The sequence below is a fragment of the Pleurodeles waltl genome, chromosome 7 (genome assembly GCF_031143425.1).
Source record: "Pleurodeles waltl isolate 20211129_DDA chromosome 7, aPleWal1.hap1.20221129, whole genome shotgun sequence".
NCBI classification, from domain to species: domain Eukaryota; kingdom Metazoa; phylum Chordata; class Amphibia; order Caudata; family Salamandridae; genus Pleurodeles; species Pleurodeles waltl.
In genome coordinates, this window is record NC_090446.1 from 357,712,308 (window position 1) to 357,737,336 (window position 25,029).

Here is a 25,029-nt window from a genome sequence, read left to right on the forward strand (position 1 = left end):
GTGCAACATCTGCAATGGGCAGGAGAGGCGAGAAGCAGTATCTGGACATTGCTGTGGGAGCTACCCTGCTGCTCCACTCACACACAACCATTGGAATCAATCACCTTCTTGTAACAGGACAGACTGGCTCATAGGGTTTACCTGGGATTACTAATGGCCTCTAGAAAATTAATATGGCTTGCAATTTGAAAGGCACTGGCCTTCTGAACCGCTCCTACCTTTCTTTAAAAGAAAAAAGAAAAAAAAGGCAATTTTCAACATAAATGGTGCATTTGTACAACAATTCATATTCAGCATACTGGAATTCAAAGCTTCAAACGTCCTAAACTCAGGCAGCCTAAAAGGAGAGGAGTAAGGAAAATGTTACTTACCCAGTACATGCCACGAACAGAGGTCTACTGGGTAAGTAACATTTTCTGTTCAATGGCATGTGAGGCTGTAGATACACATGCTTTGCATAGACTATAATGCAGTTCCCTACCAATAAGCGGTGGCTTGCCTGTAGGAGTTGGAGTAGCCTGAAAGTGTCCAGAGGACTGCCACACCAACATTTGCCTGTTGGTGAGCTAAAACATCTACACAGTAATGTTTAGTAAATGTGTGTGGTGTAGACCAAGCTATCACAGATAGCTTTACAGATATCTGCTATTGAAATGTTTCCTAAAATGGCCATCGAAGCACCTTTTTTCCTGGTAGGGTGTGCTTTAGGAGTTTTTGGTAATTGTCTTTTAGCTTTGAGATAACAAGTTTGAATACACTTGTCTATCCATCTAGCTAACCCATTCTTTGAAACTGGAATACTTCTGTGAGGCATTGAAAAAGCTACAAGTTGTTTTGATTTTCTAAAATGTTTTGTCCTGTCAATGTAATACGTAAGAGCTTTTTTAACACCTAGTGTATGCAGAGCTCTTTCAGCAACTGAGTCTGGCTGTGGGAAAAACAGGTAACTCAAATGATTAATGGGAAATGGTGAACCTACTTTAGGTAGAAATGTGGGCATTGCCCTAAGAACTACTTTATCTTTATGTACTTGGAAAAAGGTTCCTCTAAAGTGAATGCTTGTATTTCACTTACACGTCTCAGTGAAGTTATAACTACCAAAAAGGCAACTTTCCAAGAAAAAAATTGCAAATGATAGGAATGCATGGGTTCAAATTGTGGACCCATAAGTCTAGTAAGGACAAAGTTAAGGTTCCCTACTGGAGCTGGAGGAATCCTGTGTGGAATAACTATCACCTCCTTCCATAAATGCCTTAATAACTGGAATTCTGACCAAAGAAATATGTTGTCTGTGTTGGAGGTAAGCAGCTATAGCTGCTAAATGAAGTCTAATAGAGGAGTACACTAAATTTGCCTTTTGCAATTGTAGCAAATTACAAACAATGTCTTGTACTGACAATTTGAGTTACATTTAGGTTGACAATGTGTTTAGGTTGACAGTAATGTACAAAACTTTTCCATTTCACAGCATAACACTGTCTAGTTGTGGGTGTGCGTGTCTCTTTAAGAATGTCCATACATTCAGTTGGAAGTTGTAAATATCCAAACTCTACGACTTCAGGAGCCATATAGCAATATGGAGTGTTTTGGGGTCTGGATGCCTTATTTGACCTCTCCTTTGAGAGAAAAGGTCTGGTATGTTGGAAAGTCTGTGATGGCAAACCACAGACAGATCCAATAGTGTTGTGTATCAAAGTTGGCGTGTCCATGTGGGAGATACAAGGATCATGGTGAGTGATGTCTGTTTGAATTTGCATACTAGAAAGGGAATGAGTGGGAGAGGCAGACAAGCGTAAGCATATATCCCTGATCAAAATAAACCCGAGAGCATTGCTCTTAGACTGAGTGTGTGGGTATCTGGACACAAAGTTTTGGCATTTTGAGTTTTCTACAGTTGCAAAGAGATCTATTTCTAGTGTTCCCCAAAGGCGAAGGTATTGGTGAAGAACTCGTGGGTGAATCTCCCATTCGTAGACTTGTTGCGGTGTCCAGCTTAATAGGTCTGCAAACTGATTGTCCATTCCTGGGAGATATTCTGCTAGTAATTAAATGTGATTGAATGTAACTGTGAATCACCCACTTCCAAACTGTCTGAGCTAGAAGGGATAACTGAGATGTGTGCCCCCTTACTGCTGTAGTGGGCACATATGTAGTTTCCATGGGAAATTATGGCAATGCACGAGGACATCAGCCCCCGTAGTTGCAGCACTATTTTTTACTGTGTAGGGATGATTTTCCTATAATTAAGCAAGGAGATTTTGAAAAGCTTGAATCCTTACTGGGTTTGGATATGCCAGTGCTGAATGAGTATTCAGAAATGCTTACAGATAAGGCTGTATTTGTGAAGGATGAGGATGGGACATGAGATAGTTTATTGTAAACCCCAAAGTGTGTAGAAGATAAACCATGCACTGAGTATACTGCTGGCATGTTTGAATGGTATTGGCTTTTATGAGACAATCGTCCAAGTATGGGAAAACATGGATGTGTTGCCTTCTGATAAATGCAGCTACTACAGCTAATCATTTTGTGAATATCCTTAAGGTGGTTGTTACCCCGAAAGGTAGTACTTTGAATTGATAATGTTTTACCACAATGACAAATCGTAGATATTTGCGGTGTGCCGGATATATGGGAGTATGGAAATAAGCATCTTTGAGATCTAATGTGGTCATGTAATCTCCTTGATGTAACAGAGGAATAACATCTTGCAGAGTGACCATATCGAAATGCTCTGAAAGTATAAATAGGTTTAGTGGCCTGAGATTGGGAATTTCTCTTAAGGAACCGTCTTTCTTTGGTAATGAGGAAGTATAGTGAATATTCTCCTAACCCCTGTTGTGATAGGGGAACTGGTTCTATAGTCCCTTTGAGAAGAAGGGACTGTACTTCTTTTAAGAGAATGAGATGATCGTGTGAGAGTTTGTGAAAACAAGGAGGCATGTTTGGTGGAGTGGAAATGAGTTCTAGACAAAAACCATGTTGGATAATTGACTGAATCCATGGGTCTGTAGTGATATTGGACCACTGAGGATAAAATTTTGCCATTCTTCCTCCCACTGGCGATGTATGTACTGTGGGAATTTGTAAAAAGTCATTGTTTTGCATTAGAGTGAGATCCTCTAGAGGTGGATGTTTTACCTCTCCCTCTACTATCTGCACCTCTAGAAGAGCCACTGAAGCCTGTTATAAAAATGTGTTCCTTGCTTATTTTGTGAGGTGGAAGATTCGGCAGCTGATGTTTTGAAACCACCCCTAAATTGTGGCCTACAAAAATTAACGCTGGTGAGTGTAGTTAATGGCTTGAACAGTTTATTCATTCTTTAATTGGTCTATAGTGATATCTACCTCTGGGTCAAATAAATGTTCCTTGTCAAAAGGCATGTTCAGGATTGCCTGTTGTATTTCTGGCTTAAATCCTGAATACTTCAACCAGGGAAGTCTTCTTATGAGAACACTGGTGTTCATACCACGTGCCGCTGTGTCAGACGCATCAATGGCACACCTGAATGAGTTACTGGAGATGGCTTGCCCTTCTGCAACTATCTCCTATCCTCTTTTTTGGTGTTCCTGTGGAAGATATTGTAATAACTCTTCCATTTCATCCCAGTGGGCCCTGTCATATCTCACCAGAATTGCTTGAGAATTTGCAATCCTCCAATGATTTGCAGCTTGAGCAGCCACACTTTTGCCCACTGTGTCCAGTTTTTTGTTCTCCTTGTCTGGAGGATGAGCATCTCCTGTGGACTGACTGTCAGCACGCTTTTGTGACGCACTTACCACTATAGAGTCTGGTGGTAGTTGTGTTTCTATGAAAGTTGGATCTGAGGGTGCAGCGTTATATTGCTGGTCTACTCTTGGTGTAATTATTCTTGCCCTAACAGGTTCTTTGAATATGTTAGTAGCATGTCTGAGCATGCCTGGTAGCATGGGTAGAAACTGAGACTCTTTAACATACTAACCAATACACACAAAGAGGAAATCCTCTTTGATTGGGTCTGAATGCATCTCCACATTATGATACGCTTTTGCCCTTGCAATCAATAATTTGGTTGCACGCAGTTGTATCCTCGGGGGAGAAGGCCTTGCTGGATAAAGATCAGGGTCATTAGGGAGAATGGGATCTGGATCATATAGATCCCACGGATCCACATCTTGTGGAACATCACCTAAATCATCTCTATGAGGTGATGATGGTGATGCTTGTGGAGGAAATTGTGGGTGAACAAAGGGATTTGGGCGATTGTGGCGGTGGAGTAGAGGGAAGCACTGGAGAGTGAGGAGGCAAAGGAGGAGGTTGTTCTGGAGCCTTGTCTTTTTCTTTGGAAACTTTTTTAGGAGGAGGCACAGTTTTGATTGAAGAGGAGAAGCCATGATTCTTCCTGTTCCCTTTTGCATGTGAATTTTTCACTGAATAGTGTCTATCACTTCCAAAATAGGCTCTACAGAAGAAGTCAAATCTTTGCTCACCATACTTTTTGGTTCCAAAATCCTCGGTCCTGAATAGTTTTTTTGAACCAAAAGGGTTGGATCCGAGGTAGATAGCAATGTCTGTTTCCTCAGCGCCAAAGTGGTTGATTCAACTGTTCCGAAACAGACTGGGATGTGGTTGTCTCTTTGGTCAGTGCCAAAGGCATTTTGGTGCCGAACCGGAGGGTGGGATATCCAAATGTATTTTTCAGATCCTACCATGGCCCGAGGGCAGTGAAGGACCAATGACCAATTTGGGAGTCTTTCCGAATGTCTTTACATGGTGAGATGGTGCTGGTGTGCTCATGTACTGCGCCGCTGGAATGGATTGACTCTCGATGTTTGAATCTTAGTCCGACTCCGAGTCTCGATTTGAAAGGGCAGCCTGGTGTCTGACATCTTCCTGTACGTGCTCTTCTCTGAAGATGTCGGGGGTATCGTTGGTTGTCTGATGCCATTTCTAATCAACGGACTCTTTAGTTCTGAAGGGTCTTTATGGATCAAAAAGACCTACAGGCATCGCAGGTCTCCTCTTTGTGTTCTGGGGAGAGACAGAAATTACACACCAAGTGCTGATCCGTGTAAGGAAACCTGGAGTGACATCTAGGGCAGAATTTAAATGGAGTATGTCCCGACGGCAGAGAGAAAACAATCTAACAAAAGGACTCAACGCCCATGCGCAGTATTTCTGAGAGGAGTCACTCGATATCGTGACTCAAAACCTTCTTAGAAGAAAAACAACTTGTAACAATCCGAGCCCAACACTAGATGGTGGACTTATGTAAAGCATGTGTATCTACAGCTACATATGCCATTGAACATAAAGTTTGAAAAATACTGAACTGAGATCCACTGAAGTGAGAGGAAATACGTCCAAACCCTACGGCGGAGAGAAAACAATCTAACAAAGGACTCAATGCCAATGCGCACTATCACCGAGAGGGCGAGTCACTTGGTCTTGTGACTCAAAAAGATTCTTCGAAGAAAAACAACTTGTAACACTCCGGGCCCAACACTAGATGGTGGACTTATGCAAAGTATGTAAATCTACAGCCACACATGCCATCAAACATTTTGGGTACTATACTTAAGCTCCTGCTAAATCACACTAGCAAGTCTTGAAAAATCTCGCTGCTTGAAGTCCATCGTGTTCACTTTTTGGTTGCAGGTAAAGTCCAATGCACTCACACAAAGAGGAGGGACGACACAGTTCAATAACTAACAAAGCTCGGACAACACATCATCAACAGTGATTAACATTGCTAAAAACAGATGCGACTAAAGAAAAATTTAAGCCATAGGAAGGCAAGAACACAGAGCAGTGGACTTGGTTACTAGGTTTGTGGATTGTCTTGTATTTATATTTTATTTCTATCCTTTACATACTTCCTCATTTCATGCTTATGTCCTTGAACTACATATGTTACGAAAACATCTGCTGCCAATAAAGCATACGCTTCTCTTCCATGTACAAAAAGTATAACAAGGTATGCATGCTTTTGGCTCCAAATAAAGTGAAACACCAATGGGAGACGCATGCTGGAAAACGCAACAGTGTATTAACGTCCATGTCATTTAATGAAGATGTGCAGGCTAGGTTTACAGACATAGGGGGTTATTACAACTTTGGAGAATGTGTTAATCCGTCCCAAAAGTGACGGATATACCACCAGCCGTATTACGAGTTCCATAGGATATAATGGACTCGTAATACGGCTGGTGGTAAATCCGTCACTTTACCGTCACTTTTGGGACGGATTAACACCTCCTCCAAAGTTGTAATAACCCCCATAGAATGGACGCTGCACACTTCCCCACTGAGGATGTGCAAGGCCACATAAAAAACACATCTTAATTAGGAACATATATGATGGAAAGCCCCACATTTAAGACACTAAAAGACGTCTGTCATTTCACACAACGTAATGCAGCAAGACAACTTGTTGCACTGTGTGAAAGGGAGGGGACAGGAATGCACCATATTGATATCAAGATATGGTGCACGCCTGCTCTCTGACTCTGTTGACGTACAAACTACTGCTTAGCGCCAACGCAGGCACCCCTGTACTACGGTGCAGATGAAAGGCTGTGTGTGTTGCAAACAGGATTGTTTTGTGCAGGAATGGACACTTTCGTACACAACAACACTCCTCTGAGGCTTTTTCCTCTTTCTACATGTGCTGAATGAAGCACACGTAGAAAGAGGAAAAAAAGCAAGGAGAAATAAAGATATTCTCCCTAATACACTTCCGCTGGGAAGGTGTAGCATTTTGACGCATTCCCTGGTTTGCCAGTCATGGTCAATCTGGGAATGTGTGGAAACACCCACGCTCCACCCATGGAACACCTCCTTCCTTGGGCTAAGTAATGCATGGCAGTGACTTATGCTGGCTTTGCGTGGTTTGGTAAATTTCATTCTAGGGTTTGCGTCGCCCTTGCACTACCTTGCGTGGTGCAAAGGCGACGCAAAACTTTGATAATATAACCCTAAATATATGAAGATTACCTTTGTATAGGATAAACACAGATGCCCTTCATAGCAGCAGTAGGGGTACTTGCTCACCCAGAAATGGATCAAGTTACCCAGAAACACAGAACATAGTATCTGATGGAAGGCATATACTGTCAGGCTGTCCCCTATCTGTCCAGTCATGTGCGCCAATTCTTTGTACTATGCAGTGAGTGCTTCTTACCATGGGAGTACGAAGCCACAATTACTGTCCAGGCCTTTTACCTTTTTAAATCTCCATAAATTACGTGGTAGTGGTGTGAGGTGGAGGGTGTCCAGGGACTCATTCCAGGTCTCATTTTTGGGCTGACACCAAAGGCTGTGAAGTTCTACCCCTTCTAGTTTGTTACATCTAGATGTGAAAAGGCTACGCTCTCTTCTTTGGCAATGAATGCATTACTGTGTTAATAATTGCAAGCATGCGTACTACAGTGCATCTTACCTCTCGCTGCTGTGTTCCTCCAGGCTCTCTGGCTCCACTGCACTTTCCACAACGAGGCTGTTGCTGGTGACATAGACGGACATACTGGGGTGCTCGATCAGAAGGTCCTCCAGCGGGCTGCTCTCCACATTCACTGGGCCGGGGCCTTCTGCAGTAAAACAGGGGGGAGGGGTAACAAACCAACTCTCGTCCATCGAGCAAGGGTCAGGCTGAGAGGGCATGGATCTAGCACCACAGTCACAGGGCGAGTGGGGCAAAGAAGCAGGAGGTGGAGGGGACTCGTGTGGAGGAAGAGAAATACATGCGGACAACCTCCCACCCACCCTTCCTTCTTCCACTAACGATGAAGCATAACTAACTGGAAGGGAATGTCATCATTCACAAGGTAAGAGAAGCTCCACAAAACAAAAAAAACACATGATTAAGCCATGCAGGAGAGAACAAACATTTTGCAGAGGCAAACATACACCCACATACATACAGTATACAATGTGGCGGGTACGGGGAGAGGAAAAATAGGAAGAGGGAGGGGGAAAAGGGGCATTATTAGTATAAGGACACCCCAAGTGGTATATTTTTAGCTTACTGAAGTCAAACAACAATAGCATGCAGAACTTCAGCAAGATAACATTAAATAAATACCAGCAGGTACAATAGTACACCCTAGTATCACTGAAACTCTGGGTGAGCTTCACTAGGATACCTTTAGCAAGCTTCTTTGAGATACCCTTGTGTAACTGAAAAACCTGAGTAATGTTTGGTAAGGACAAAAAGTAACGCCGAAACAAACACCAAGCAATGTTGAATAGCTCACACAAATAAATACTACTGAAACCCTCTCCAGTGCTTGTAACCCTGAATAATACAGAATCTTATAATAAGGTACTGAGAACCACAGAATCCTGAACAAAGTGAAAAGGGCCAGCTAAGTACCATAGAAATCTTGAGTTATGTATATAAGGTTATACAGTTCACAAAAGATTTAACCCAGCACTTACAACTTTATTCGAGTGCATTAGGGTTGCTGCTGCGATTTATTCCAGTCTGTCTAGAGTGGTGTCTTTGCAGGATGTTTCCCTCCTCATGCACTGCTTATGAGGTCATCAGGTTGTATTCTTGGCAATCCACATGCAACAGTTGAGATCTGCCTAAGGCTACCCACGGACCAAGCATGTTCATCTAGCTGCTGGCGGAGTTGTCTTATGCACCTTTATCTAACTGTTTGCTTACTTAATATGTCATTTAGTGAACCCGCCTGCCTCCGGCTAGTTATTCCCACTGCAGGGCTTCTTAACAAAAAACAAATTGGAATAGGAACCTGGCATGGAAACTGGGACAGCGAGACCCAAATGCAAGGACAAATAGACATTTTAGACATGCGGACTGGTAGACATTGTCATGATGACCTGGGGCAGAAAGACAAACAGTGTCATACTGTGGCACAAGGAGACAGAAACAGTGTGGTAAAGGGCCCTGTGTTGGAAAGGTACTGGGATAGGGTGCTACGCTTTAAAAGTGGGTAGTCGTTTCTTGCAAAACCCACCTTTGTCTCAGACTTCCCAAATACTCCCCAACAAGTTATTTTTTCATCCCCTGAAGATCTTTGCAGGGATAGGGTGAAAACAACTGCAGATGGCAATCAGACATCAGGCCTGGAAGACTGAGGCACCGGAATAGTGTGGAGAGGGACAGACATAGACAACATGAGAGGGAAGCAGATATGGAAACTTGGCCAAGAAAAGACCCCTTGCTTCTGGGATAAAGAAACACAGGCAGAAGGAGATGCAGATGCAGGGATGTGCAGTATTAATAATTCTATCAAACAACTTTGGCCCCGAGTTACAGAAAAGGCATGGAATGAAGCACCGCATCCAAAAATGTTGTGCTGCTTTGTGACAGGAAGGAAGCAGAAGAGCAGCATATCTACAAAGATATGGCACTTTACTCCCCTTTCCCTAGGCTGGTACTTATTTCAGCTGCCATGCACCAAGCACACACCTTTGCCCCATAGTGCCAGGATTTGTGCGTAAGCCTCCAATATGTTTTGTACTGAAAAGGCTACCCTTCCAGTACAAAATACAATGCTTAGACACACTTTAAAACGTTTCCTACTTTGTACGAGTGCTTTTCCAACTTTGCATGCATGCAAAGTCGGAAAAGAAATGAGAAATTAAAGCATTTCTCCTTTAAACGCCTTCTTTCAAATAGTGTTAATTTTTGGCACAAAACCATGTCTACTATTCTTTGAAGATAGGGTTTTCTATCAAAAGGAATAGGTGCTTGCACGGAAATGCCCATGCACCACCCATGTAATGTCCCCTTGGCGCTAAGTGAGTCAAGGCAGTGCTTTGTGCTGCTTTGCGTTACGTTTAGAGTAACTTTCAGCGCAAACGTTTTGCATTGGAAAGTAAATTAGGTAAAAACATTTTGTGCTGGTGTCACTTTTATGACACTAACCCAGTGCAACATGATTGTAAATTTCCCCCAGTAATTGTCATTAGGCATGGGCTGCGTCAAATGCAAGGATTTGGCTTTGCTGCAGCATTGTACATACCTTCAGGACAAACATTTGTCACCGCACCAAGCAACAGAGCTGTTTATAGCACTCCGTCACACACTGCATGAACTTGACATATCCATCAAGGATATTCTGCTGAAAGACAGAATTTGTGTGTACTTTCCAACACACTTTGAACTGGATACAAGTCTTCCAACAAGCGGCAACAATCAGTGATGTGACCCTGGCTGTCCGTCAGTGTGTCAGCTTAGGCACCAACACACTGGCCAGCGAATTTTCACAACCCAATGTTGTGCGTTTATTGGAAAGACAACCTTCTCTGCCGAGATTGGCTCCCAAATCTAAGATAACAAATTGTGCCTCAACTAACCCTGTGTCTACACCACACAACAAGTGGAATGCTTGCCCTAAAAGGGGTGGGGATTCAATGTAGAAAGCTGTAAAGGTGAAACATCAAAGTCTCCTCCTATTTTACCCCTTTCTGAATCACTCTGATCCTTAAAGACCAACTCTATGTGCTCTCTTGTCTTGGCAGGAATGCAAATTTTAAGCCACCACCAACGCCGGCTTATTTAAGTTCATAAACGGTCACCTCCTCTCGGCCTGCAGCTCTAGCTAATAATATTCAGATAACTACTAACCCCCCACATCGACAGCAGTGCCGCTCTGAGGCTGCTATGTTTAGCACACAGTCTGAAACGTTTTGTGCTCTTGGAAACGTCGACGGCGCCTGCAATTCAAGGCCAACATATGATTAGCTGTTGTATATTTAAAGAAATTACCCATTCTTCTGGTTGGGAGTGGGGGTGCGAATTAACAGAACATCACTGCTCAACTTTCAGGCCCAGGGGGTAACCCTGTACACTTCTGGGCTTTGAGACAGACGTTTTCGCGTGGTGCTCTCATTATGTCCCATTTGGCTATCCCTAAGTTCCTCCAAAAACAAGCTTGGTGCAGAGTCCTTCAAACACCCAGAAACAGCACAACTCAATCTCTTGTTTGGCTTGGGTCAATTCCACAGCTGTTCTCGTTTGGGTGCTAAGCTGTTGTTAGACCTGGCCCTTTCTACAGGCTCATTCCCCAAACATTTTGCCTTCTCACCCTAATTTTCTGACCCTTTTTGGCTGACATTATGTCTCTGGTCAATTTATCACTGCTAATCAGTGCTAAAGTTCACGTGCTCTCCCTTGTAAACTTGGTATGATTGGCTTATACCTGATTGGCACATTTAATTTACCTGTACGTCCCTTGTACAGTGGTATTCCTATACCCAGGGCCCATAAATAAAATGCTACCCAAGGAAGTAGCCTTTCAAACCTGTCTCAACACTGCTAGCGCAACACCTGTATGCGCAGTTTACTGACACAGGGACTTAGCATCTAAATTTACTTGCCATGACCACGACCCCCTTTTTACTACATGTAAGTCACCCCTAAGGTAGGCCCTAGCTAGCCCTATAGGCAGCGTGCTATGTATGTAGAAGGCAGGACATGTGCCAGGTAGCGTGGCCTGCCCTGGTAGTGACAAACAGCCTATTTTGGTTTCTCACTGCTGTGAGTCCTGCCTTCTCATTGGATTGCATTAGAAATGCCCTGCTTTATGTCTAGGGGGTATTGTCTGATTTATGAGGGGTAGTGTAGGCATGTTTGGTATGGTTGTAATGGTAGTGAGAAATGCTGCTTACTGGTGAAGATGGATTTTTTTATTACCATTATAGAAATCCCATTTCTATAAAGTGAGCATTTCTCTGTGCTTATGACTCTAATGTTTTGCAGCTTGACTCCAATTCACGTCCGGGCAGAGTGACAGCTAAGCTTTGTGCATACTTTTCAGACAGCCTGTACACAGAGGTGCAACTTCATATTGAAGGTTCTTCCTGGGCTGAGAGAAGGGGAGGTGGGGCACACTTGCATCTGTAAAGGCTGTGCCCTGGCTTCACACAAAGGGCTTGTTTACCCCCAACTGATGTCTAGAGCCTGTGCTGGAGGAGAAAGGGGACGTTCCTAAAACCAGTTGTAACTGGTTGGAACCTTCTCTCCCCCTCATTGAAAATGCTTTGCAAAACTGAGTATAAGTACAGGGGTTTTTCCCCATAAAGACACACAAGAAACATTCTTGTAACTGGACACAGAATGCTGCTGGAGGGACTCACCAGAAACTGCCTTGGACTGATGTTGCTGTGCTGACCTGTGACCTGCTGGGTTGCTAAGAGGAACTCCCACTGACTGCATCTTCCTTGTGCTGGCCTGTTGCTGGGCACTGCCACCCGGTGTTCCACTTGCGTCCTTTCCAGCGCAAAAGAGCACATTGCCTGGGGTGCCTTTATTCCTCTGAGCACCTTGTGTTATCACCCGAAAGTGCCTGGAGAGAGCTCACCCTTTTATTTATCCAGCGCCTTGAGAGCACTGATAATGCTGCTGGTTGAAGCGCTTTGCGAGCGCTTCCCATGTTGTGGTCAAATAAGGAGAATCACCGCTGCAGCCTGGATTCCCTGAGCGTGTCTGAAACGTGCATCTCCCGGTGCCCCGGGGCATGAGAAGGTGAAGTTTGGGGTAACAGCACATCTACCAGTACCCCCGGGGTGACACGCGCAATAAGGAGCAACCCCGGAGCACCAGCGGACTCTTCCTTTAGTGTAGTCTCACCGCCATAGCGCGGATCATCTAGTAAGCATGCCTATCGCTACGTAGAGGAACCCGCTGATGGAGGGTTCCCTCCGGCCAAGGGCATGGCTGGGCCCCATTCGGAGCCCAAGGGCTCCATAAACGCTCCAGGAGGAGCAGAGTGCAAATCACTGCACTCCCGCCACGCCAGCTGAGAGCCCCCCCCAGCCGAGGAGAGGCACCACCTTTGTTGCAGGAACAACAACAAGACTGCTGTAAAGACCAGTGGCACTGCAGGCTTGTGGAGAGCTCGCCCGCTTTCTGAGCATGCACCGGGGAGCCAGGGAGGATTCCCTCCCCCCCATCTCTGTTTCTTGCTGGACGGTAAGCCCCTCTATCCACTTTGGGCATGTAAGATGATATATTTATTGCCCCCAGGCATCATTATGATGATATGCGCCTTCTTATGATTGCCATTATGTATGGATGTTCCTTTTATGGACATTTATGATGGTATGTTCCCTAGGGCAAATTCTTTATAAGCAATGCATTCACTATAACTTTATGCAATTGAGGTGATATGCATTTTTACCCTAATATGTGCATTTTGGTAGTGTTTTCCTGACTATTGCTTATGTTGCAGAATAATGAGTACCATGGGTGTTATATGTGACTACTGCTGGTTCCTGCAGAGTAACAGTACTGTGTAATATTCTGACAACTGCTTGGGTGGTAGGCTATTACTAACATGTTATGTTTGGTCTAATGGTGTTGTCTAAAATTCAGTTTATTTTTATATAACTTGGTGTTGAGTTCCCTTTGTGGTGTATTTATTGAGTCACGTGTGCTGTATGTGTTTTGCAAACCCTTCACACATTGCCTCGGGGTTAGGCCTGACTGCTCGTGCCACGCTACCAAGGGGGTGAGCAGGGGTTATCCTGGGTGTGTAACTCACTCGTCCCGACTAGAGTGGGTGGGTTCTGCCTGGCTTAGGTGCATACCCTGGCCAACAAGAAACCCAATTTCTAACAGCTGACCATTTGCCCTGAGTCACAAGAGTGACTTTCAGACTGTCATTTTTTTTTAGCCAATAGAAATAAGAATCAAAAGCAATATATCTAAGGCACTGCTCTGCGGCCACCAACCCACCACCCATTGCAATATGAGGTACCAGTGTTCATTCCATTGACGTTTTACATCACTCCGTTCCCTACAGACTACGATGCCATACAAATTCATTTCAGGCATGTGCAAGAACATGCATCTATTTTCCAGGTTTCTACTTCCCAAGATTATGGCATGGCTCCCGAAAATATACGTTCTGCGAATATTCTAAGACTGGAGTCAGAATAGTAGATCATTGACTCCTTGAATATTTGAGGATATTTCTATGCCTCTCGTTCGAGTTCCAGGGGAAGCATACTATTATCAGAATTTACAGGAAGTACAGCCAGATGGAGAAGATTAGTTTGAATTATGGACCTAGCTACACACACTCTGTGTTGCATGAAAAAGGCAGCTTCACCCTGCTGCCAGATATAAGCTTCCTGCTGCAATTCTTCAGAGCTCCCAAGCTTGCCTGTAGGTTCTAGAGCCTGCACTTTACACCACACTCACTATGTGGCAAGGAAGGTGAGCTAGTTTCGCTCTCCTGCATTAGTGATGCAACAAATTAAACCACGATTCAACCAATGTCAGGCAGTGGTAGAAGCAAACTGCCATTGGGTATAAACTAAGGGCAAGTTCAAAAATAATTTGGGAAACCAGGATTATGGCTGTGAAGCTTTGCTGCCATCCGAGACAAAGGGAGCCACAGCAGACATGCCTGGCAACCACTGATATCACATGACAGAGAGATTTGTGCAAGGACATGAGCAGGGCACGCTTTGGGAGGCCGGAAAGGGCACATAAAGCAAGACTTTAATATGCAAGTGAGTGCCTGACCCAATACAGCTCTGATCTTGCAGACTGCTGCACTGCCCTCAATGTTACTGGAAACCCTTAGTGTCACAACCTTGTGACAAATACATCCATTGCTCCATCCTCTTATCTGACATTATCGCTGTTGACAATGGAGACCCTTAGTGGCACACTCCTTTAGACCAGCCTTGAATTTGCAGCCTCATCATAATTAGAGTTCACAGAATTTAAACATGCCACTGTTCTCATTGTCACTGCATCGATCACAGTTCAGTGGGAGCAGCCTACTCGAAAATCTATGTCTTGTGAATACTATACAAGAATAGACATTTCCCATCCAACTGATAAAGGGAAGTGACCCACGCGTGCACATTGCTTCTGAATGTTTTCAGCCTCAGTGAAAAAGAGCTGTTGTACTCTATCTCACCCTTCGTTGCCATGTGCGATTCAATGGCCCTCACAATGGTCCCTCTGCAGCCACACTAGTTCAACAAAAATAACTGCGCAGGAGACTAACCTTCTAACAGGCTGAGGCAGGGGCCAGTGAAAGTGACGGGGGGCGGAGGGAAGGGAGTACGTGTATGGGTGTGGTATGGATGAAAGAAGAAGAAACCCCCAGTAGTGAACACTTGACCAGTACTAAAAGGAGGCCATATAGCTTAATGACACCAAAATATAGGTTTCCACTCCTTGACTTTCCAATTACAAACCACTGCACTCTGGCACTTTTTTTGCAGCTGGACATAGCACATACTCACCCCGAAGGGAGCTTCACATGAGCAAAAGTTACATTACACTAGGACACATCCATTTTTATAGGCAGGGGGAGATTAAGTGATTTGCCCAGAATCACAGGATGGTGAGCCGAGGCCGAGACTCGAAACTGATTCCCCAGTATCAAAGTCAGCATCTCTGGCCCTAACGCCATATTCTCTTCCTTTAGTCTTAATCAATTAATACGGTATGAAACCCTGGAAACCTCGCCAAGACACGAATACAAGACGTCCAGTAGATACGTAGTCATTTGGCCTCCCCTTACTGTGTTTGAGGGCAGGTTGGTTCTTCAGAAACATCGAACATAGGCGCAAAACAATGGGTAGACCAATATGCACCACGTCCATGGCTGCTTAAGTAGCCCCAAGCTATCCGCAGCACCTTCCTCGTCACCCTCCGTGAAGCAGAGACCCTCGCCACACTCAATAACGGTAATAAATACCCGCACCGTAAAAAGTAGTTGCTAAAGAGGTAAGACTGGCTGAGGGTGTTACAAAGGCAGCCTCTTAGCAACTATGCCTCCCAGACAGCCACCTCTTCAAACAATAGATAAATTGTAGCCTAGTAGAAAACCTGCCAAATGTTGTTACTTGGTATTTGTTAACTCGAGCTAATTGCTGACTGCAGGGCAGTGCTTAATTTGTAAATAAAAACGTGCTGGTGCTCAAAGCCTTCCTCTTAAACACGCGACTGCTGCAATTAAATGTTCGAGCACCGAATACAGAGGCAGTGTAATCCTGAAGGCATCTATGGCCTCTTCAATCCATTTACACTCACTCCCTGCCCCTTCAGATCACTCTTGCAGCTGTCTTCTTTCCCCCATTGTTACGCTTTTTTATTTTTCTCTTCCTCCATCTTTCCCATATATGTCTTTTGCTCGCAGCAAATGCATTGGGGCAGACGAATAAGCCCCGGCCCTCAAAAATAAGTGCCGGTGCTCAGCACCGGAAACAACAAGCACAAATTAAGCACTGTTGCAGGGTAGGTTTTTGTCTGGGTGTAGAGCGAGAATGCCCAAGTTCTTATCAGGGCTTCCCTGTAAAATCACTCGAAATCCCCCTCTGTCACCTTATCTGCCCAAACTTTGAGCACTTGGGATGGACTAAACGCCAGCATTAGGCTTTATAAAAAAAAAAAAAAAAAGCTTAGCTGCACTGATTAGAAAGCAGCTTAACCAGGTGGAAAGAGGACATGATTTTTTATCGTAGCACCTGTCAGTTCTGGAAAACCAATGGTATGGAGGAACGGAGAGTGAACGGCCTTTCATGCAGGTGGTGAGGCCCGCTTGCCGTGGCAGTCCGCCATCACCCCGAGACACTCGCTTTGTGACGCATGGGTCTGCTCTGCCGGAAAACATATTTGTAGCCCGCAGCTGCAAATGCAGGTAATGAGAAAGGTTTCCCTCATTTACGGATCTAATTGGAGATGCTTTCCTCCTCCCTGGGGAGGCTGACAGCACCATGTGTTGGGGAACGAGCAGTTCTCATTCACAGAACAGGCCCTTTGTGTTTCTGGTGCTGATTTATCCCTCTCTCCCTTCCTTCCCTTCCCCCTCACCCTCGACGGTTTCCAGATGGCCTCTGCTCCCGCCTGTCCAAGGCTTTCACTTGCCTGCTAGAGACGGGCGTTGATCCCACAGGGACCCGCACTGACTTATGGGTAAGGCTCTGCTCCACAGTTCTCCCTGTACATTTTCAGAAATGTTGTACTTGGTCAGCCATGAAATGAATGGTTGAAAAGTAGGGCAAAACCTCCACAACCAATGCTAAGAATGACAATTCTAATTTAAACAATGTCAATAATAACACGTGTACTACTGTCAGAGAGAATTCGCGTACTACCTTGGACATTTTTGGTGCGGGACTTCTTCTACCCAACTCAAAAATACTCATTGTCGAACACGGAAAAATAAAGGCCGAATCACTTCTGGTATTCGAATATAGGGTGTGCTGCATGAACATAGAGCAGAAGCGTTAACCCGCCGAGCTATCCAACTGGGCAATTAAAGGAGCAGATTCACAACAAAAACATAAAAAGTAGCAACGTTTGACTATAGACTTATCTAAGATACATTCTTGCATCATCGTAGAAACTCCACGATGTATTTCTTAATTTGAGTAATATTGATTCTGAATTCCAATGGTGTGAATACGAATACTAATGCCTTTCCTGCATAGGAGAATTGAGTCAACCATAGGCTTTGTCTACCGGGCACTCTTAAAAACTATGATAGGGAGGTAAAACACTGGCAGGGGTATCCTCGGTAATGCTTGATGGAGGAGAAACTCTCCAGTATGTTGCCAGCTCCTGTGCCTCTCACGAGCTCCCGTAAAGCTGAAAAGATGGTCTAACTATTGGTGGTTAATTGTAATCAAAGCGCAATCTCACTTAGTGATGACTGGCCCTTCCGCTAGTGGGTGCAACCCCAGATGTTTTTAACGTGTGTAAAGTCTAATCACAAAAGTATGTGATTACATCTAAAGCCATATTTATTTATTAGAATTTATGGCAAATTATATGCTTTAAAGGATGCCATGAGGGTTAGGGGAGTTCACACTGACGGCATGAAGATCTCCCACCCCGACAGGGACAGGACTGAAGTTACAAAAACGGGGTGAGCTATGTGCAAAGCAATTCCACTTCTTCAAGCAGCTCTGTGGATTGGGCTTTATTTAGATCGTTTTTTTTCCATGGTCGTAAAAAGCTCCCCCTTTAACTGCTGTCTGGAAACTGAGTGCTCATCGGCCAGGATCATTCCCCCGGATTAACGAGCTCCGCTATTAAGCTTCACTCCCCGGATAAACCAGCAAGACACCTACAATTGTCTCATTGTAAACAGAATGCATGGAGCAGGTCTCTTGTCTGATCTCATGACGTGATGCCAAGTATGTGGTTTGGGGGTCCAAGTCTGAGTCAACTCCATTTTCCAGCTATATCCGACAGCGTTTTTCTGCACAACATCATGCAACCCAAGAACCCTTACAACCGTCCGGCAAAGATGGTTCAGCATGTTATCATTCATATCTACTGTGACATGCAGGTCGTGAGTTCGACTCAGGCTTGCAAGATCAGTAAATGGGCTCTATTAAATTGACTGAGTGTAGTGCCCGGTTACTTAAAGCACTAAGAGAAAGCAGAAGTGCTCAAATTATTATTATATAGGCTCAAGCCTCAACACTTGGCTGGGCAAGTGATAGGCTCAAGGCACTGTAGGAAAAATGAAGACTGGAGCAGACCACCGACATTAAAGCTCTATTGAAAGGCTTTGGAGAATTCACCTTTTGACACATCAGAGCTCCTGTCTGCCGGTCCACCTTGTTCATGAATCCATCATAGATCATTTGCTCCTATTCAGCCTTTGGTGAATAAGGGGGTAAGGCTAGAGGAATTAATGTGATCGACCATGACAAAACAGAAGAATTTGAAGGGACACCGATGACCATGGGTCTAACCTCTGTGAAGAAGTGTACATTTCTGGGTGTGAAGTCCTCGCATTTGTGCCTACTACACAGCACAGTGGCTCTGCATGTTTAGAACAGGATGAGGCAGTCCATTAGATGGCATCCAGGCTCACAAACGTAGGGTGGTGGGCGAGGGCGATGCATCAGCTGGCTCTTAAGATTTGTGGTTGGATCTATCTAGGTCACGTTGCCGCCCATTAGCACATAATTCTGTGCTCCCGTGGGCCACAGGACGATTTATGCTGCGTAGGGTTTGTGCATTGTAAGGTATTCCTTCGGGAAAAGGCATAAACTGGAGAATGGGAAAAATCAAACATTTTTTTCTTTGATTGAGTCAAGGAGGAGAGAGAGGGCCGAATGTGCGCTAATCCTTTTTTAGAATGCTTGCCTTGGTAAAAGAGAATAAGGTGCTTTGTAATTTTGCTAGGGAGACCGATGCCGGCAGGATTGCGCCGCTACAAATCTATCGCGCTGAGGGATTTCCTGCCAAAGGTCTTGTCCCAGCAAGACACACAAGCCTCTCTGCTGTAGCCCAGGTATGACGTCCCCTTGCTCCTTTTACACTTATTAGCCTTCTGTGATGCTAAGGACATGGTTTATGCCAATTAAATGAATGGCCAAGTGTCCGGTTTAGGTCTCTCTCACTTAATATTAAATGCTGAGCCCGTCTGCACGAATTCTGAATTTTGACAGGTAAAGAAAGTAGGGCACAGAGAGATACAGTGATTTACCAAGTATCATAGATCGTAAATTATACTGTGAAAAGGGGTCCCAAATGTGTCCTCTGCCTTCCTCGAAGAAGTACTTTTCCTCGATTCTCTTATGATTGGATGCGAGGCTGGTGGCAGAGCTTTGTGGTTTCTTGGGCCATTCCATTTTTAGTGCCCCTCGTGGAATTACTCTGTTGACCGTTACCCGTGTAAAATCCAGAGCACACCAGCTACGTGTAATCTCGTTCTCTACCTTCCAGTGTATAGGTAGTTGAGGAAATAATTGTGCTTTTGAATAGGGAAATGACACTTTTATCTTTAGCTCCACTTCATACAGCATCATGTTCTTTGGGATGCTCATGTTTGATTGGGGTATGGAAAGCCACTTAGCTTCCTGCCCATCCAACCTGATTACAAATGTACAGGAATAGGCACATAAAACCGACAGCGCAGGGTATTCATCATTTCATATTTATTCTATATCTGTCTTGGAACAGAAATGCATGTCATGGTTTTGTCCATATCAGTTCTTCCGTCACTGCCTAGCCAATGATAAAATCACGCATATCAGCTCTCTTGTATGGCAGGCTGATGGCACGGATTTAAAATAAGTACTTTTCATGACTGGGGTTGGACCTCTGCAAATCTCTGTCTGCCTGTGAAAAATGCAGACACCTCAGACAGAAAAAGCAGACCACCAGTGGGTCCACACCACCCACCAAGATGGCACTGCATTCTGATGACCACCCTTGCGACTCATTGATCAGTGTGCACATAACAAGCCCTAAGAGTGATGTTTCTGTGACGAGCACTTTGCAACAATGTGTACCTCATTTTGTGCAAAGAGGGTGTCCCATCTCTATGGTTTCAGCCCCAGCATCAATAGGAAGCTAATCACATATGCCATTGACTAAGCGTCCTGGGCTACAATGTGGGGTGCCAGTCATCAAACCTGGTGAGCAGTTTTGAGGTCCTGAAACTTGCTGGCACTGGGGCCTTTGGATTCAAACCTCGACAAAGAGGCCATTAGATCAAGCTTTAACCCTTTTCATCTGAGTGCAGCATATAATTTATTACTAGGGAATAGGTGACCCCTAAGGCACATCAGCATCGTGCCCCTCCAAAAACCCAATTAAAAGTGAAGCTATTACTCACAGATCGAGTTACCGGCTCCAAAGATTTTGGAACCACCTGTATTTTAACAGAGGACACCAAGGCCTAAAAGTAAGCCAATAGTGTGGGAAATGTCGAACCACACCACCAGTTAGACCGTTATAGCCATTTTCATAGTGGAATCATTCTCACCCTCAAGGAGGGCTCCTTGTGTCTCTGGGCATGGGAATTTGTGATAGCGACCTGTAGCTCAGGAAATAATGGTACCACTGAAATGGTGTTGTTCTCTGAACACAAGTGCAGGGTTAACATCTTCAGTTTGTTTGAACAAATACAGAGAACAAAAGCGTAAAACCTGTTTGGACCAAACAAAAACACCCTACATACAAAACTCTTCCTGTGGCAGTGAGCTGCCGTTTCCCCGAGGTAACTCTGTAAATTCTCATGTAAACCCCTTTAGCACTAAGAGCAGTTATAAAGCTATCTTTGGTTCTGTATTGCATCTAAGTCAACCTTCATACTGTCTACCATGAGCTAGGCCCTGCACGTTTGCCTGAGTTACCCAGGAAGATTTGGAGGCCCAACTTTCCACCTCAGACTAAAGATTATTGTCAGCTGCAGTTTCCGGTTGGCTGGGTGGTTGTCATTGTTGCTTCTTTCCTTCATAGTTGGAGTTAGCCCAATTGTCTGTGTCTCAAGTCTAGGTTTGGTGGTGGTACTCGCATGGAAACAACATGGCAGTCCCAAAAGGGCTGATGTGCAGGCAGAAGCTTACAGAAGCGCCCTTACATTAGAGATTGACAGGTGCAGTCGATGATTTAAGGTGGGGATTTGGGTAAAACCAATACAAGTAGAATATGACCCTGTTTATAGGGTGTGCTTTCTTCTGATCTCACAATGAAGGGCCTCAGGATCAAAGGAGGGGGGAGGGATTATAGGGTCAAAGGAGGGAGGAGGACTCCAGGGAAAGAAAGATGTACCCATGCAGAGAAATGTGCTGAAAACACACTGCTTTGCCCATGATTTAACTTAGACCTTCTATCCGGGGAGATTACATCGGTTGCATTCTATTAACATGAAGACAGGCACAGAAAACTGTAATAGTGAGGAAAACTATTTTAATCGTAAAATAAAATAGGATGTAGACTTATAAATCGCTGACAGGGAATTTAAGCAACCTAAACTACTCTTACATCTAGATATATGCAATTTGATGTAACACTTCCATGGCAAACACGTATAAGGGTGATTAACCACAAATGTCAAGTGCATGGGCCTTTCAGCATCTTAAAAGCATGTCCAAAATGGCTGGTGCTTTTCAACATACATATGCCACTCTACTACTCTCCATTTGTAAACATGTATTTCTCAGCATACCTAGAATTCCTGCAATATACAAAAAGCTCAAATAGGAAACAACCCTAGAGGAAGTTTCCACACCAATCTGTGCCTGTGTTCGGTCTCGATGCATCAAACATTTAACTTAACACCCATAATCGGGCTAAAGCACAACGTTTGCCCGTAAGAAGTGTTTGACTTCACCCTAAGAACCGTGTCTGCTGTAGCAGGAAGTTTATCTGAACATCTAGCAACAAGTGGGGAACCCCAGAGCCACCTGTCCAATAAGCTACGTGCCTCTCCTCTTCTGCTGGCTATCCCAACTTGGGACTTTCCGGCATCAAGGAACAGGACAAACTTGTCAGGAAGAGGGTAAGCTCCTGGCTACCCAATGCACATTGACAGCTGAGGCGCAGTGGAACATTTCTGCTGCAGTTTATGGCCCCTTATCAAGCACCTGCTTTTAAAGGGTACAGTTTTCCATCATCACATTCCACAAACGCAGATATTAAAATCACATTTAAAGTTGTTAGTGCAACACCCTGTTTTTGGCAAAAACGTCATAAAAATAACAGGTAATCTACCAGAGGCTTCTTAGTTCATTTGTTGGGAATCAGTGGCCTTTAAAGGTCGTTTTTCGGTATGCAAAATAAAACAGTGTTTTCCAGAGATGAGAGGATGGATCCATTTGCTTCCTTAGTGACAAACACACGTCTTTTGCTGCAGTCTGCATCATTTCTGGATCCCAGTCAAGAGGGAGGAAATGGTGCACCTGGAGAGGTTCTCATGGATCACATGAGGTCAGACGGTTGGCAGCTAATTCACATATCTTGTGATGCCTGACAATAATTTGCAGTTAGTTAGACATGACAGCCTTAGGGTGGTCATCCCCCAAATTTGTGCCTGCCTCCCTCCACTTTTCTGACACTGTTTTTGCTGGTTTTGCGACTCCGCACACTTTACCACTGATAACCAGTGCTAAAGTGCACATGCTCTCTCCCTTAAACATGGGTTCATTCCCAATCGGCATATTCGATATGCTTGCAAGTCCCTAGTAAAGTGCACTACATGTGCACAGGGCCTGTGAACTGAATGCTACTAGAGGGCCTGCAGCACTGATTGTGCCACCCACATAAGTGGTCCCTTAAACCAAGTCTCAGGCATGCCATTGCAAGGCCTGTGTGTGCAGTTTCACTGCCACTTGGCATTTAAAGGTAATTGCCAATCCGTAAACTCCCCTTTTTCTACATATAAGTCACCCCTAAGGTATGCCCTAGGTAACCCATAGGGCAGGGTGCTATGTAGGTAAAAAAGCAGGACATGTACATGTGTGTTTTATATGTCTTGGTAGTGGAAAATTCCTAAATTCGTTTTCCACTACTGTGAGGCCTGCTCCTTTCATAGGATAGCATTAGGACTACCCTCATATACTGTTTGAGTGGCAGATTCTGATCAGAAATGGGTACTCAGGACATATTTAGTATAGCCAGAATGGTAATAGAGAATCCTGCTTATTGGTGAGGTTGGATTTTAAATTACTATTTTAGAAATGCCACTTTTAGTAAGTGAGCTTTTCTCTCCACTTAAAATCCATCTGTGCCTAACAGCCTGTCTACAATCAATGTCTGGGCTGGGCTGGTTGACAGCTTCCTTGTGCATTTCACCCAGACATCCAAGAAACACAGGACACTCAGTCACACCTGCACTCATCTGCATACAGAATGGGTCATCCTGGGCAAGAAGGGTGGAGGGCCTGACACTTACATTTGAAAGGCTAGTGGCCTGCCTTCACACAATGGACTGCAAACCTCCTACTGGGACCCTGGCAGACAGACGTACTAAAAGGGGAACTTGTGCACTTCAAAACCACTGTTTGAAGTCTCCCCCACTTCAAAGGCATTTTGGGTATATAAAATGGGTCAGTGACCCCACCAACTCAGACACTTCTGGACGTGAACCTGCAACTTGTCAAGAGGAACTGGCTGGCTGCCCAAAGGACTCATCTGGACTGCTCTGCTGAGAAGGACCGCTGCCCTGCTGTTGCCCTGCTGCCCTGACTTTGCTGAGAAATGCTCTCCAAGGGCTTGGATTGAGCTTCCCTCCTGTTTTCTGAAGTCTCAGGGCCAAAAAGACTTCATATCTTCAGGAAAGTCCTTCTGCACCAAAAACAGAAGCACAGCCTGACGGAAACAACTGAGAAATCGCTGCACAGCCGAACCGGAACGCAGCCGAAAAAACAAAGTGCCTCCCGTGCAACAGAAAATTTGACGTATCGCCCTCCCGGATCAACGCAATGCCTGTGACTTCTTCCAGCTCACACAGGATTTACCTGCATCGTCCCTGGGCATCAAAAAGATCCCCACATCGCAGAGAGGAACCAAGGCTGCATGCTGAAAAATGACATAAGCCCCTTGCAGCATGGAAAGAAACAACACAACGCGTGTTGGAAAATCCAATGCACACCGTATTTTTTCACGCATCTCCTCCTCTGCGGTCTCCGTGCGTGTTATTTTTGATGCAAACCAGGTACTTTGTGTAATCAAGAGACAACTGTTGAATTTTAAGAATTAAGACTCTTTTTAATATTGCAAAAGTGATATTTCAACTTGTGCTTATTGAATCTTTATTGTTTTGACCTTATTTTAACCAGATAAATATTATCTATTTTTTCGAATCCTGTGTTGTGTAGTTTTGTGGTGGTTTAACTGTGTTACTGTATGATTTATTGCACAAATACTTTACACCCTGCCTTCTAAGTTAAGCCTGACTGCACAGTGCCGAGGTATCAGGGGGGTAGGCACAGGATAATTTTGGTTGTGTGTAAGAGTTACCCGGACTAGGATTATGGTCCTTACTTGGACAAGGTTGAATACCTCTGCCAACAAGATACCCCATTTCTAACATATTTCAGAGCAGATGTAGGTCCTCCTGACTCAAGATTAGAGGGGATCTATAGTGGTGTGGCAGTGTGTAAGGGATGTGGAAAGGAAAGATAGTATGTTATGTATGGTTGTCTCTCTTTACACTAGTACTGCCTGCAGTACTTTAATAGACATGCCATTGAGGACCAGTGAGGGTGACCAGGCACAGGAGGACACAAACCCACCCCAGTCTTATAGATAGCTAGAGCCGCCAAAGCTCTCAATACCTGCCTCCCAGTTTCTCCCAGTT

At 44.5% G+C, this 25,029-nt stretch overlaps 1 protein-coding gene across 3 annotated transcripts in view; it reads right to left on the reverse strand.

The window, feature by feature from the left end:
* Nucleotides 1-25,029, reverse strand: part of TP53INP2 (tumor protein p53 inducible nuclear protein 2) — a 64,608-nt gene that overhangs the window by 8,012 nt on the left and 31,567 nt on the right. The window contains exon 3 of one of the 3 annotated variants that reach the window (XM_069243807.1): nt 7,422-7,569. In XM_069243807.1, coding sequence (XP_069099908.1) covers nt 7,422-7,569 — 148 coding nt within the window. Of the gene's footprint in view, nt 1-7,421; nt 7,780-25,029 lie in introns of all 3 variants that reach the window. The other 2 variants (XM_069243806.1, XM_069243808.1) reach the window with 2 other exon arrangements.